The sequence below is a fragment of the Chelonia mydas genome, chromosome 2 (assembly GCF_015237465.2).
Source record: "Chelonia mydas isolate rCheMyd1 chromosome 2, rCheMyd1.pri.v2, whole genome shotgun sequence".
NCBI classification, from domain to species: domain Eukaryota; kingdom Metazoa; phylum Chordata; order Testudines; family Cheloniidae; genus Chelonia; species Chelonia mydas.
Genome location: NC_057850.1, coordinates 248,788,751 through 248,803,694, shown reverse-complemented (window position 1 = coordinate 248,803,694; position 14,944 = coordinate 248,788,751). Strand labels below are relative to the sequence as shown.

The 14,944-nt window shown below is 41.2% G+C and overlaps 1 protein-coding gene across 1 annotated transcript; it reads right to left on the bottom strand.

Moving 5' to 3' along the window:
- Positions 1–5,984: 5,984 nt before the first annotated feature.
- LOC119565526 (sodium channel protein type 5 subunit alpha-like) lies at positions 5,985–13,749 on the bottom strand. The gene is made up of 4 exons (XM_037891660.2): positions 13,461–13,749; positions 10,888–11,006; positions 8,237–8,353; positions 5,985–6,117 (listed from the first exon to the last, which is right to left on the bottom strand). Exons 1-4 carry the CDS (start codon positions 13,701–13,703, stop codon positions 5,985–5,987), a joined length of 612 nt encoding a protein of 203 aa, XP_037747588.1. The 5' UTR covers positions 13,704–13,749.
- Positions 13,750–14,944: the final 1,195 nt, after the last annotated feature.

Genomic DNA, 14,944 nt, shown 5'->3' with positions numbered 1-14,944 from the left:
ACAGGTTACAACAAAGTAAAAGTGAATGAAGAAGAGAGAGGAGTGGATCTGTTGTTGGTTAAGATATCTAGAAGTTCACCAGTACTACAGGTTCTTGTGGTCCATGAAGCCTTAGACAGGGAACTAAGCTCCTTATAGTAAGTGCTGCTACTCTGCAAAAGCCACCTTAGCTCAAAAGCTCCTTGTCCCAAATATTGTAATTTGTTTCTGCCAAGCTTCGCTTCTGAGAATAAAAGGCACAGGGGTGGAACTGGTTGCAGGGCTCTGCATGTTGAGATAGTACTGTACTTATGATGTAGTTCAAAGCATTGTCCATGACTATAAATCAGGGATAGTCAATTATTTTTTGTCAAGGTCCACATTTCTTGGTCAAGGTATAGTCAAGGTCCAGGCCCCAGAGAAACATTTTTCACATCGAGAGTGCCCCTGTTCAACAAACACATACGATGCTGTGCATTAGTAATATACCTATTACTTATAGTTTTAGTACATTAAATGAAAAATAAAATCAAACCACTGTATAACCCAGAAATAACCTCCAAGAAAGGAGACTGAGACTTTAAAAAAGTACATAGATAAAATGTCAAATAGATGCAAATATTAGCATTAAAACACTTTCTGACTACTGTTTTAAGTTTTGAAAGTGTTATGAGTTTACAAGAGTATTAACTTAGATTGTTATTAGAAAGATGTGATTCAACCTAAGATGGAGAGTTCATGTGTATTAAGTGTTATTTTCTTTCAAACTAATATTAAATAAGCCACAAAAGGCTTGAAAGTTTTGAATGTTTATCTATCCATATACATATGCCTACAATAAATTTGACAAACACACACACATTAAGTAAAAGAATCATGAATAATTACTATGAGATACCTGTTAAACTACAGTGTCACTACTGAAAATGTAATTTTATGTGGCAATACAAATTTAAAATAAAATATGCATGAATAGTGTATAATTATAATACTTGTCATCAGTGGGAAAAGTGACAGGTCCTCTTCTGGACAAGGGCCTTTAAGGTTGTAGTGAGTTCTGACAAGGCAAGATGGAGGCAATTGCACAGATTATTATCAGTCAGAACAGAGTGATTATATGATTTAATGTTGTTCGTTGTTGAGAATGCTGACTCACAGGTATGTTGAGCCAAACAGTCAAAATGTTAAATGCCATCTTCGTCAAATGTGGATACTTGGAGTTCAGCAGAAGGGTTGTCCAGAAAATTTCAGATGTAGTTTCAGTGTGCCGCACCTTAAGCACTTCATCCGCTTGTAAATCAGTAAGCTCCATTTGTAGTTTTGTTTTTTCGACATCTGCAAAGGATGCTTTTACTTGATCACACCAAGTGCCGTTTGCTTGTACCATGAATGGGTTCCTTACAAACAGGGAGATGTTAACACTTAAATTCTTGGAACCTCTGCTGGGAGCTTTGAAGAAGCCTGTCCAGAGATGGTGCCATCTGATTTACATCTGCAATGTCCTGGCAATTTAGCAGCATTGGGAAATGAAGCATCTCCCCAGTTTTCAGATCTCTTTTGAAGAGAGACAGTTTGTTTTGAAATGAAGCGACAGTGCAGTGGAGATCCATTACATTGTGATTTTGCCCCTGTAGCTTTAAGTTGGAACAATTTAAGTGGCCTTGTCAAATCAACAAGGAAGGCCAGGATGATCATGCTTGCGGCATCCCTCAAAAATGAGTGTAGCTCTTCTGCCATTTTCTCTGGGATATTGCATAGATCTTCTTCCACATGAATTTGAATTTCCCACAGCCTTCTTAGTACTTCCCCTCTGCTCAGACAGCAGGTGTCATGAACCAACAGGTCATTGTAATCGGCAGATATTTCTGAAAGAAAGCTTTTGAACTGCCTGTGTTGTAGTACTGACTTAGACTGAAGAAAGCTGACAAGTTTAATCACCATTGACATTACATTAGCATACTCCTATCTAAGCTTTGCGCAAAGTGTAGTTTGATGGATTACACAATGATAGGAAATCAAATTGGAGTTCGGATCTGTCAAGGTTCCTTCCCCACTCTGATCTCTAGGGTACAGATATGGGGACCTGCATGAAAACCCCCTAAGCTTATTTTTACCAGTTTAGGTTAAAACTTCCCCAAGGTACAAACTATTTTACCTTTTGTCCCTGGACTTTATTGCTGCCACCACCAAGCATCTAACAAATATAAGGGGGAAAGAGCCGACTTGGAAACGTCTTTCCCCCCAGAAGCCCCCCAAGCCCTATACCCCCTTTCCTGGGGAAGGCTTGATAAAAATCCTCACCAATTTGCATAGGTGAACACAGACCCAAACTCTTGGATCTCAAGAACAATGAAAAAGCAATCAGGTTCTTAAAAGAAGAATTCTAATTGAAGAAAAAGTAAATGAATCACCTCTGTAAAATCAGGATGGTAAATACCTTACAAAATCAGATTCAAAACATAGAGAATCCCTCTAGGCAAAACCTTAAGTTACAAAAAGACGCAAAAACAGGAATATACATTCCATTCAGCACAACTTATTTTATCAGCCATTTAAACAAAACAGAATCTAACGCATATCTAACTAGATTGCTTACTGACTTTTTACAGGAGTTCTGACCTGCATTCCTGCTCTGATCCCGGCAAAAACAACACACAGACAGAGAGAACCCTTTGTTTCACCCCCCTCCAGCTTTGAAAGTATCTTGTCTCCTCATTGGTCATTTTGGTCAGGTGCCAGCGAGGTTGTCTTAGCTTCTTAACCCTTTACAGGTGAAAGGGTTTTTCCTCTGGCCAGGAGGGATTTAAAGGTGTTTACCCTTCCCTTTATATTTATGACACGCCCCCCAAATCACAGATAGGGTGAAACACTGGCTGTGATTTCTTCCTCGAGCTCTAGGAGAAAACAGAGTTAATAAGACACATGCACCTCTACATATACTACCAAGTATATAAAGACTAACAATATTTTCCACATCTCAAGGACGATTTTAACCAGTTGATTCTGGGAAACTTTCATGGGAGAGTGCATCAGCCACTTTGTTAGAAGCTCCTGATTACCAGCAAACACCTAATTGATTTGCCTGATTAAGGAATGAATAAAAACTGAATAGGATTTGACCTAATAATAATAAATATTAATTATAAAGCAGAAGTCTGCTGAGTCATTAAGGACATTGCACAGTCAAAACAATGATCAACAAGAACAATTAGAACAGCCTTCTGTATAACAGATATTATAAAAATCAAGCAAAATGCTTAAAGACATGAACAATCAAAATAAATAAAATGGCAGATTGTTTCCAGTGCTTAAATTATTCTGACTGGGCCAGCAATCCTGAGACACCACCACATCCACAAATTCAGTTGTTTCGGTAACACAAAGTCACTCAGATAAAAAAAAGACAAAAGACCTACAAAACCAATGAAATGGTTGGAGGAGAGAATCACTTGTAGTTGACAGAAAATATTCAAAAATCTGGGCTTCTTACCTGGGAGTATTGAAATAGTTTTTAAAGCTCTCAGAACCCTGAATGTACGAAGTACCGAAACATTGCCTAGATCACTAAACTCCCCTGCATATCTATAAAATCAAGACATGACAAAATATGCTATTAAATTGAATGAACAGTGGAAATATTTTATACAACTTTTCTTAATTTCTAACCCTTCTGAGCATATATCATCTTGAGCATTAACAAACCCAATGTCAAGGGCTCATCCTGAGTATTATGTATCAAGGATCCATTTCTTGATTACTTCAAATAGCACATACTTATAAATTAGTGCTTGATTATGAATGCTTCCAACATCCCACAATACCATGAGCTTCTAAATTTAGCCAAAAACAGCAACACATTAATTATTACAAATATTTATTAAAAATATTTTGGCCAGAGGAAGGAGAAAATAATTACTTTTGATCAAATTCCCAAGTAATACTTCAAAGTTTGCCTCCTCCCTAGGTTACAATAAATCTATCAATTCCTCCTACATCATGGTTCCTCCCTGGAAAAAAAATCCATCAGTTCTCCTCACTATAAGAAAATGAATCAATTCCACCCTGTAATAGTCTCCTCTATTCCCAGAGTACAGATCAAACAGTCCAATCCACAAAACAATCTGACACCTCCACTTCTCTCTCTCTCACACGCACACACGCACTCACACAGTCCGTAGTACCTCTCAGTTACTGCCTTTGGCTCTTCTTTCTCAGCCCTACCTGTTGCTACCTCTGTTTATCACCTCTCTCTCTGTCTGACACACACGAGCGTGTTCACCTACCCACCCACACACCTGTTGTTCTTTCAACCAAGTGGGAGGTAGAGTTGGAGACTTTAGAATGAGTCACTTCTTCACGGGCAGAGACTGCTAGAACAGTATAAAGAGGAAGCTCTCTCTAGCGAAGCTCTGTGACTGTTAAAGGCTGGAGGAACCGACAGGACATGCAATAGGCTGCTGTAAGGACAAGCCCTGAATGGCAGCTTAGACAGTAAGAGCCTGAAGAGAACAGTCAGAATCACTGGAGAAGGGAGACAGTGGGGAGCTAGTCAATCAGCAAGGTCCAGGAGGAGAGTTGGTATCCACCTCTGGACCAGAGAGGTTTACAGTTTGAGCCTGGGAAGGAAGCAGGAAGCTAAAGAGTGTGCTGACAGAGACATCCCGAAGAGGAAGTATCTAAGACATTGAGAAATAGCGGAAGAAGAGACTGAACTCTAGAGTGGATGTGGGGTGGAGCAGCAGAGTCTGGAATGCGAAAGGGGCTGATGGCAAATTACTGATGAGAGACGGTGAGAAGGATCATCCCCTGATGAGGAGGAAAACTGAAGCCTAGAATTCTTTATTTTAGTTTAATGGTGATTAAGGAATAAAGTCCTTCCTTCAACAACGGGTTACTGAGTTACATAGCCAAAAGGGGAAACTGTGGCATGATCCACGGCCTTGGCTGGTGACCCTTCCCTGGAGAATGATTGTCAATAGTGTCCTGGGAATTAGTAAAAGGGACCTATGGATTTAATGGAACTAAAAAAGTCCTGTGGCTGTCTCTGTGTGTGGTAGGAAGTTCCTCCTCTCATCTCTGGTGCCTGGGCTGCAGTCAGTGTGTTGTCACTGGGAGCACAGTGAATGAGAAGCTGTCTGTGCAGACAGCTCAGAGGAACTCTGCAGGGAGTAGCTCTTGCCACTGTTGGTATGGAGTACACTTCATACTATCTACAGTGAAATAACTGGAAACACTCTGGATGATAGTATTGTCTGTTCATTGCCTTATTGTGATAAAAGGAAACGAAGATATAAGGGACTGAAAGGCCCAGTTTCTTTGGAACTCTCATCACTCAGGCAAGTTGGGAGTAATCAAACCATGGAGTAATAAGTTCTGCCTCCCCCTTGTTATTTATACTTTAAAAGAAAGTGACAGAAAAATTTGACATCCCAAATTTGAAATCCCATAGGTCTTGAACTCCTGTGGATTGCAGACCTTCTTGACAAGCTTGTGTAAAAGGAGGAGCCTGTAATACAGTGGCTTAATTAATTTGGTTTTATTGCTTTCTAATTATAGAAAGTTCAAGCTCACACTGTTTTTGGTGATGCCGATCCCAGATTTAATCCACTGACTACCATGATGTCTGCATATATGTGGCACACAGATACTTCATGACAGTATAGATATTACATCTCACTTCCTGTCAGGTCAGACTCTTTTCCTCTTTCACAGAAAAGGGGCTGCTGATGGCTACTTGATGGCATTGAATGTATCATATATGTTGCTATCTTTACCCTCTGTACAATCCCCTTAGCCTCTTTTTGTGGGACTGGCATGCTGTTGATATCCAGTATACGATACAACAAAGAGAATACAAGAGCACTAGATACAGTTATCACTCCTTACAATGTTGTTGTGTCTTAAGGGAACAGTACAAAACCTTAGTGAAAAGTTCTAGAGAAAATAAACACAAGCAAAAATAATTTTTACCCTTCATGATAGCCCTTTAAAATATATATGTTTACTTACGCCATAACAATGACACTGAAATTCAACCAATTCCACGGATCTCGAAGGAAGGTGAATTCATTCAGACACAATCCTCTTGCCAATATTTTTATCAATACTTCAAAAGTGTAAATGGCTGTGAAAGTGTACCTGGGGAGTGACGTGCCCAAGAAATGTGAGAACATTAGCAATTAATGGAGGAGGGTATGTGGCACATGCAGTTTACTCACTTTGAGCTGTCTCTTTGCCCAAGAACCTGACCTAGTGCCCCCAAATGAAGTTAATGGAAAGGCTCCCATTGATTTCAATGGGTATTGGATCAGGACTTAACTCCTACAGGCAACTTAAGGTATTAGCTGCCAGCAGTCTGCATGTGGCTATCAACATCTGTGTCTGCAGTATACTTGCTTACATGTGACAATTTTTTGTTTGCTAAAATTTTAAAGCGACTCAGGTTGGGCACCCCTAATTTGAGCCACCCCAAATCACTGTCCACTTTTAAATTTTTTGACAATAATCCATATCTTCACTGGTTCAAAATGTCAAAGTGGCTGCTCAGTGCATTGTATGTTGTTCACTTTGTGTATCTGGTAGCACTTTCTTTAAAGAATCTTGAAAAAAAGCTCACGGAAATACAGCTTGACAGGACTTTAATTGTAAAGGCAGCATTTTCTTTAAAATGGAAACTAGCAGTAAAAGCTCTGCTGGGTTTTCTGAGTGCACCTATCATTTCAGCAAGTTCGAGATCTCCTTAGAGAATTTTAAAGGCATTTGGTATTCAGGAAATATGTTCAGAAATTATTTGACTGCAATGTAGCCCTTTTTACTGAGGGTGGGGGTGGGAAAGGTGTTTGAATTACCATAGCATCTATTACTTTGTCTAAATTCTGACCCCCCCACCCCCCTTGCAGAGAAACTTATTGATGTACACTGGTTTTCAAATGGGGATATATATTACAATCATACAGTTTTATTCAGATATTATAGTTAGCAAAGTGGATGACCTGGTAGACTGAAGTTATTAATTTAGGTGCTGATCCTGCATCATGCTGCACGAGGGCAGACCCCTGCACCCACAGGGAGATGCACTGATGTTAATGAGATTCATGCAGGCACACGGATCCAACCCCATAGAGCCAGGGCTGCCCAAAGAGGGGCAAAGGCGGTAGTTTGATAAAGGCCCTCTGTTTGAGAGAGTACCCAAACTGACTGGTGCTGCAAACTTGAGTGAGTGGCATTCTGACTCTGCATGCCAGGTTGCAATGCCCAGAGGGAGCGGAGACACTGCTGCAGGGTGAGTGCAGGGCAGGCTAACGCTCCAACCCCCCGTTTCCTACAGCCTCACCTCAGTGGTATTTGTTTGGAAGGATGCGGGGGCTCGGTTTCAGATTTTATCCCAGGCCCCTGAAAACATGCATTCCTGCACAGAGCTCATTGGAGTACTCAGTATTGCCAACACAGCGTGTTTGAAAATCATGAGTCAGGTCCCAACAAGTCATGTGAGTGTCTTAAAACAAATGTTTAAAGTAATAAGTTTTTTGTGGTTTTTTTGCTGTGGATGTTGGGGTTGTTAGGGTTCATGTTTTCAAACTTTGACACTGGGAAGGATAGAAGTTTACACTTTTTTTTTTAAATGAAGTTTGAGATTCTCAGGTTTTTACATGACATCAGGAGTTGAAGCTTTAAGAAAAAACATTAAATATTTTGATATGTGTGATAAAATTGCGAGATCTGGCCAATGCTGAAGAAAAGGCCCCTTATTAACAAAGTTCCACAGGCAAGAAGCATCTGACAGACCATTTTATTAAAGCAAATTGTGTACAAATCAACATTACAGAAATGAATTCAGTAAGGATTTCAAGACCTTATCCTTTCTCTTAGTCAACAATGACATTGATTGGAGACTTGCCTCAGTAAAAAAATGTGTAAAAATTAAGGGAGGACTTTAGGATTTAGAACAATTAAATGTGGACAAAAGATAATGAAAAGAACTTAGCACTTTTTTGGCACTAAATGGCTGATTCTGCTTTCATTCACCCCATTGAAAATCCAAAGCGACTCCAAAGACTTACTCTGGATTTATAATACAGCAAATGAAAGCAGAAGATGGCCCTATATTCACAAAGCAGTAATCCTAAAGTTCTAACACAAGCAAAATTCCTAATGACTCCAACATGTTATCTTGTGTGAGAACTACAAGATTAGGCCAATTAAATAATTAATTAGAACTAGAGAATTAGGAAAAATAAATTCCTACAGAAATACTTACTCGACATACTTGTTCCATGGAGGAGGTGCGGATGACTTAGACTTCCTAGGAGTCTCAAATATAGCCATGAAGACACAATTGATTAAAATAGTGCACATAATAAAAATAGTGAACAATGTAAGTAACAGGAGTTAAGGTAAAGAACATTACAGTATAATCGAAACACTCCACTAATACAAAAAATGTTTAAGCCATTGTAGATTTAACATCTGGTTTCAAAATTTAGGACATTATTAACAATTCTATTTGGATGTTGTTCATATTGACGTCAGACCACAATGAACCCAAGCAACTAAATTGGGACTCCATTGCAATAGGCATTATATGTAAAACGTAATAAGAGACAGTCCCTACCCCAAAAGAACTCAGTCTAAATAAATAAGAACAACGAAGAGTGGGACAAGAGATCTGTTTTTATCCTCCTCTTACATATAGGAAGACAAAGGCCCAGATCCACAATGGTATTAAGGCTTCAGTGGAAATTAGGAGCCTAAACAGTTTTGCGTCTCTGGGCCTAAGTTGATAGGTGGGAATTGAACCTGATGTCAATGTCCCACTTCAACGCTTGAGCCACAAAATCATTGTTCCTCACCCAAGAATAGTTTGTTCAAGAAGATATGTGGGAAATGTCACTGCTTGGCACTACTCTCCTTCTACCCTTTTTCTTCCTTTTTACAATTTGTTACACTCATTCATGGAGTCTTGTCTTAAAATTATATTATAAACTCTTGAGGGCAGAAACTGTGACTTTGTGTTTGTACTACATCTAGCTGGGGCCCTTGGGCAATACTGCTGTACAAGTAATGGAAATAACAATGAATTCCTCATGAAACTCTGAGGTAGGTATTGTATTATGCCCTTTTTACAGATGAAGAAACAAAGATTAAGTAACTTGTCCAAGGTAACAAAGAAAAAACCAGGAACAAAATGCAGAGGACTGCTTCTGATAACACTGACACTGATTTTAACACTAGAGTAACTATGGGCTTGACCATGATGATGGTGCAAAGGGTTTGCACTACCGCACACATGGGATCTGCAACAGCGCTGAGCACAACTCAGTGACCCTGTTGGTATGGATCCCCCCTTGGAACTGAGAGAGTTAGGCACAGAGTTACCACATAGCAGATGTGATCCACGTACACCCAACTATGGAGGAGTGTGCAGGGGGCAGATGGGGCATGGTGCTATGCACCATGCACGTACGCACTTCATAGAATCATAGAATATTAGGGTTGGAAGAGACCTAAGGAGGTCATCTAGTCCAACCTCCTGCTCAAAGCAGGACCAACACCAACTAAATCATCCCAGCCAGGACTTTGTCAAGCTGAGCCTTAAAAACCTCTAAGGATGGAGATTCCACCACCTCCCTAAATAACCCATTACAGTGCTTCACACCCTCCTAGTGAAATAGTGTTTCCTAATATCCAACCTAGACCTCCCCCATTGTAACTTGAGACCACTGCTTCTTGTTCTGTCATCTGCCACCACAGAGAACAGCCTAGCTCCATCCTCTTTGGAACCCCCCTTCAAGTAGTTGAAGGCTGCTATCAAATCCCCCCTTACTCTTCTCTTCTGCAGATTAAATAACCCCAGTTCCCTCAGCCTCTCCTCGTAAGTCATGTGCCCCAGCCCCCTAATCATTTTCGATGCCCTCCGCTGGACTCTCTCCCATTTGTCCACATCCCTTCTGTAGTGGGGGGACCAAAACTGGACACAATACTCCTGGTGTGGCCTCACCAGTGCTGAATAGAGGGGAATAATCACTTCCCTTGATCTGCTGGCAATGCTCCTACTAATACAGCCCAATATGCTGTTGGCCTTCTTGGCAACAAGGGCACACTGCTGACTCATATCCAGGAAGCAGTGGCGGTATATAAAAGATTCCCTCCCTCCCCTACCTCCAATATTCTGCTACGCCTACTAGCTGCAATTGTAGGAGCCATCCTCACAGACAGGGACCTCAAGAGACCCATCAGCTGCACCATGGACCTGAACACAGGCAGACCTGCTGGAGAAGGGGGTGTCTGAACTAGGCTGGCCAGCCCATGTGACCCCCAACTCAGCATGCTAGAGAGGTGATCCTCAACAGAATCACCCTCTCTGCACTGTTGCAGAGCCATGTGCACCACCTCTTCACTGAGGCCTGTTTACTGCAGCAAGAGTGAGCTTAAGATCACACACAGCTCCGCAAGATATGCAGGACACCCTTGCAGGGCTCTGCGTGACTGGTAGTACTTAGATCTCCACAGTGGCTGGATCAAGCCCTTGGGTCTGATTCACCACTGTGATACTCCAGTTTTTCTTCAGCATAACTTTGCCGTGTAAACTGGTGAAACACCACAGTGAACCAAGCCCATTGACTTTAATGGCATTAATCACAGGTATAAGTGAGATCAGAATTAGGCCCTCTATTACTTGGTTTCCATCCTTCCTCCCTGTAGGTCAATCCCTGTACACTTCCTGTTTCATATACTAGTAACAGTCGTTTCTAAAATAATTCACAATTATCTGAAACAGGTGCACTATTGCTTTTAGAAACAGGCTAGATCCAGGATATGTTCTAAATATGACACACTCAGTATTACACCCATATTATCTCATACCCATTATAAAAAAACTAGAATAAGTGAAACCACCTGAAAGGATATGAATGTACCAAAATTTTAATCACTGCTCTTCTGATCGGATGAAAAGGGCTAAGTATACACAAGGCACGTGTGGCAGTAAATCGGAAGATTGTTTTCCTTTTGTTCAGTACCATAAATGTCTTTAAGAAAAAAACAGAGATAATCTTAATTAATGAAACTTCTCCAGAAAGTGAACTGTGGACATTGAAGGGTTGTATTGCTGGCAGAATTGCAAATAATTTGCGGGAAAGATTGATGGTTGACTTGCTTTTTGTTTGTGTATATTGAAAGATTCCTTGTAATTCTTGTTTGTTACCTTTTTTGATTCATTATATATTTGAACCACAGATTTTTAAAGTTTCAGTAAAGAATACTGTGTACTCTGGAGAACACTATTCATGTCCCTTTTTAAAGGTAAATTTAGGCAATTAATTACTGAACTGGAATTTCTCACTATGAAACTTCTTCCTTTCGCCCTGATCCCACAAAGGGTGCATAGAAGTCATTTTACTCATGTCAGCATTCTCATTAAAGTAAATGGGATTATTCATGCGAGTCAAGTTTATATATATATATAAAATTTGAGAGCATTTTGGAGGATCAGGGCCTTTATTTGCTGAACTACTGACTCAGCATTCACTAATATTGACCAGAGCTGGTCAGGAATTTTTCAACAAAACAATTTTTCATTGAAAAATGTGGATTTGTCAAACCTGAAACTTTTCTCATGCAAAGAGTTGTTTCAACAAAACTTTAATTAGGAAAGTGTCTCAGGTCCAGGGTGGAATTTCCCTCTCCTCCTCTCTAGCTTTGAGTAGAATGTCCTAACAATGCATCTACAGTCAGCCTGTCTCCCTTGCTCACTCACTCCTGATGGAGCTGTTCCACTTTGTAGAAATTATTAAATAGTATTTGGGCTAAAGGCAGACTGACTTTATTGCCCAGTGGTCATGGCACCCATCTGGAATGCATGAGACATGGACACAAGTCTCGGTGCCAATGATATTTAATTATTTAAACAAAGAGAATTAGAGCAAGCCATCCTAGTATAGCCAATAGTCTGGGGGTTAGGGAACGCACCCTAGCCAATAGCCTGGGGTCTGAGAGAGCTGGGTTCATGTTTTAAAAGCTAAAATATATTCTAGAAATCATTTTGTACTTGGAAGAACTGGTGGTTTTGAAAAAAAAAATGTATACTTAGGGGCAGTATTTCCTTATTAAAATTTGTAACATAGGAAAACAGACTGTATTAAGTGGTTCTGATTATTAACAGCCTATAGAGAGAGAAGCTGCATGTAATGGAGTGGCTTTGATTCAGCCCACATATAGGTCTAATAAGCTTGAAGATACTTTAGATAAAATCCAATAACTCCGTTTTCACTCATCATGCAGCAACAGATTTTTATATTCTCTGTCCTATGTTATATTCAGTGTGGGTGACATTCATCCTTGTGTAGAGGGGTAACATATACCTCCTAAATCCCACTTAAACGCTATTTGGAGGGCTTAAGCAGGATGTAAATCAGGGGTGGCCACATCCGGCCCATCAGACCTTTTAATCCGGCCCTCGGTTCCAGCCAGGGAGTGGGGTCGGGGGTTTGCCCCGCTCCACATCGCTCCCAGCCTGACTCCCCTCTGGCTCCTACGTAGTATGCGGAGGCGTGGCCAGGCAGCTCTGCGCACTGCCCCATCCACAGGCACTGCCCCCCACAGCTCCCATTGGCCAGGAATGGAACCTGCGGACAGGGCAGTGTGCAGAGCCACCTGGCTGTGCCTCCGCTTAGAAGCCGGAGGGGGGGACATGCTTCCAGGAGCTGCTTGAGGTAAGTGCCCGCCCCCAATCCCCGACCCAACCCTGATCCCCCTCCCACCATCTGAACCCCTTGGTCCCAGCTCAGAGCACCCTCCTGCACCCGAAACCGCTCATCCCTGGCCCCACCCCAGAATCCACACCCCTAGCTGGAGCCCTTACACACACCCCTGTACGCCAAACCCCTGCCCCACCCCTGATCCCCCCTCCCGCCCTCTGAACCCCTCGGTTCCAGCCTGGAACACCCTCCTGCACCCCAAACCCCTCATCCCCCAGCCCCCAGCCAGAGCCCTCATGCCCCCCCGCCCCGCACCCCAACACTCCATCCCAGCCCGGAGTCCCCTCCCGCACCCTGAAATCCTCGTTTCTGGCTCCATCCCAGAGCCCACATTCCCAGCCGGAACCTTCATCCCCTCATGCACCCCTGCCCCCAATTTTGTGAGCATTCATGGCCCGCCATACAATTTCCATACCCCGATATGGCCCTCGGGCTAAAAAGTTTGCCCACCCCTGATGTAAATGGTGCACATGCCTCATGCTGATGAATTTCACTGTCTATGATTAGTAGAGTTTAAAACTAAGGTTTTATTACATGATCACTTAGTGATCAAAGTATGATGTCTTTTTTTATTATAACTTGATTGAATACAACTGTCTTAATATAATCATTCAAAGAAAGCACTGCCAAATTTATCTCTCTGACTCCTAAACCAGAAAAGGCTCCCTACTGACAAATGATCAAGGAGGGATGAAATCAGATCCCTCGGCATAAGCTGTCTCTAACCTTGTGATCATTGTAATAAGGGTCAAGATCCTCCAGTGGTTTCCCAACAAGCTCCTGAGGAGGATTGCCATAGAGAGTAGGCAGCTTTTGGAAAACCTGCAGGTCAAGTTGGGGACGAGGTTTCTCTTTAGGTTGGTGGTCTTCATATTTCTTGTAGGCAGCAATTCGCTTCACAATAGCAGCCAAAGATTCACGCGTGAACTGGCGGAAGTGGTTAGAACACGGTAGTGAAAAGTCAGCCATCTTTTCATCCTTTTCCTCCTGCAGTAGATTTTACTCCTAGTAGTGGAAATAACTAAAAAGAAGTATCAAGATAAGTGACTACCAGAAAAGTAAGCTGTCAGAGACAAACCATCTCATTTAGCTTTCCAGTTGTTTTATAAGTGTTCCCCGTTTTGTAGCAGTCAGCCTTAGAGAAAAATTGGGGGGAAACTGCACTATATTCCTAATTGATAAGTTACAGGGTTTTATTTTTAGATTACATGTAACTGGCAGGATTTAGGTATATATTATAGATGAAATGGAGTTGTGGGTGATCAGACTAATTTTCCAGAGATCTAGGAATGATCAACCACATCTATGAGCTCCTCCTAATATATTTTTCTTCCTTGAAACTCTCAACATACCCTAGAGGCCTTGCATCTCAGCCACAGTCCATCCACCCAAGGAGGACTAAACATTATTTTTCTTGAAATCTGTCAGTTACGTTCTCTAGAATCTTTACTGATAAGTGCTACAAAGAGCTCCCTGCTAGGATTAAAGGCATAGCCTCCATGGTACTTGTAACTCTTACAACCTTGAGAAGTAACAGAAAGGGAAAAGAAAGGAAGTCTTATACATCTAACTTAAAAGTACCTGGATACTTCTAAAATGTAAAATACATTACACCTAGAATTATCCAGTGATCTTAACATGGAAACAAAGTAACCAAATTGAACAGCATTATTTACTGTTCACACTTACTCATTAGTAGACCTATACATTTTGTGCAGTGTACTTAACATGCTAAGCACATGCCACATCAATAGCTAAAGTACATATTACAAAACAATTGAGGAAAACACACTGTTCAAGAACACCCCCAACTCCACAAAAATAGATACCCTCTCCACTGTGCTCAGACCCACAAAGAAACCCTGGATGAATATTTAGGCTTTGCAAGATGCCCTGAAGAGATGCAGCATAACAGTACACAGGAAATGAATAATTTTCTTCCAAGTGCTATAGCTATGAAGGTTACCAATAATAACAACATCTACCAACAGTTAAGAAAGCATTTGAAACAATGCAGCATCTCCGATATCATTGTGTGGTAACTAGAGCAAGACCAATTATCCAAAAATAACCAAAAAACCCCAAAATGCCCCCTCCCAGATTAAATAACTTATCTTTTTTTACAAAAGTCAAAGTTCCTATGTGAGAAAATCCATTTTAACCACTGCAAATACTAGAAAGCTAATAGGTTTATTTTCCAGCAGCAATGA

What these genes read in the sequence shown, in the direction of transcription:
- LOC119565526 (XM_037891660.2), bottom strand. Translation starts at nt 13,703, where the DNA reads ATGGCTGACTTTTCACTACCGTGTTCTAACCACTTCCGCCAGTTCACG. An exon ending in CTTATTACAATGATCACAAG is followed by an intron (nt 11,007 to 13,460) that starts GTTAGAGACAGC and finishes TTTTTCTTAAAG; the next exon opens with ACATTTATGGTACTGAACAA. An exon ending in CCATGGAACAAGTATGTCGA is followed by an intron (nt 6,118 to 8,236) that starts GTAAGTATTTCT and finishes GTCACTCCCCAG; the next exon opens with GTACACTTTCACAGCCATTT.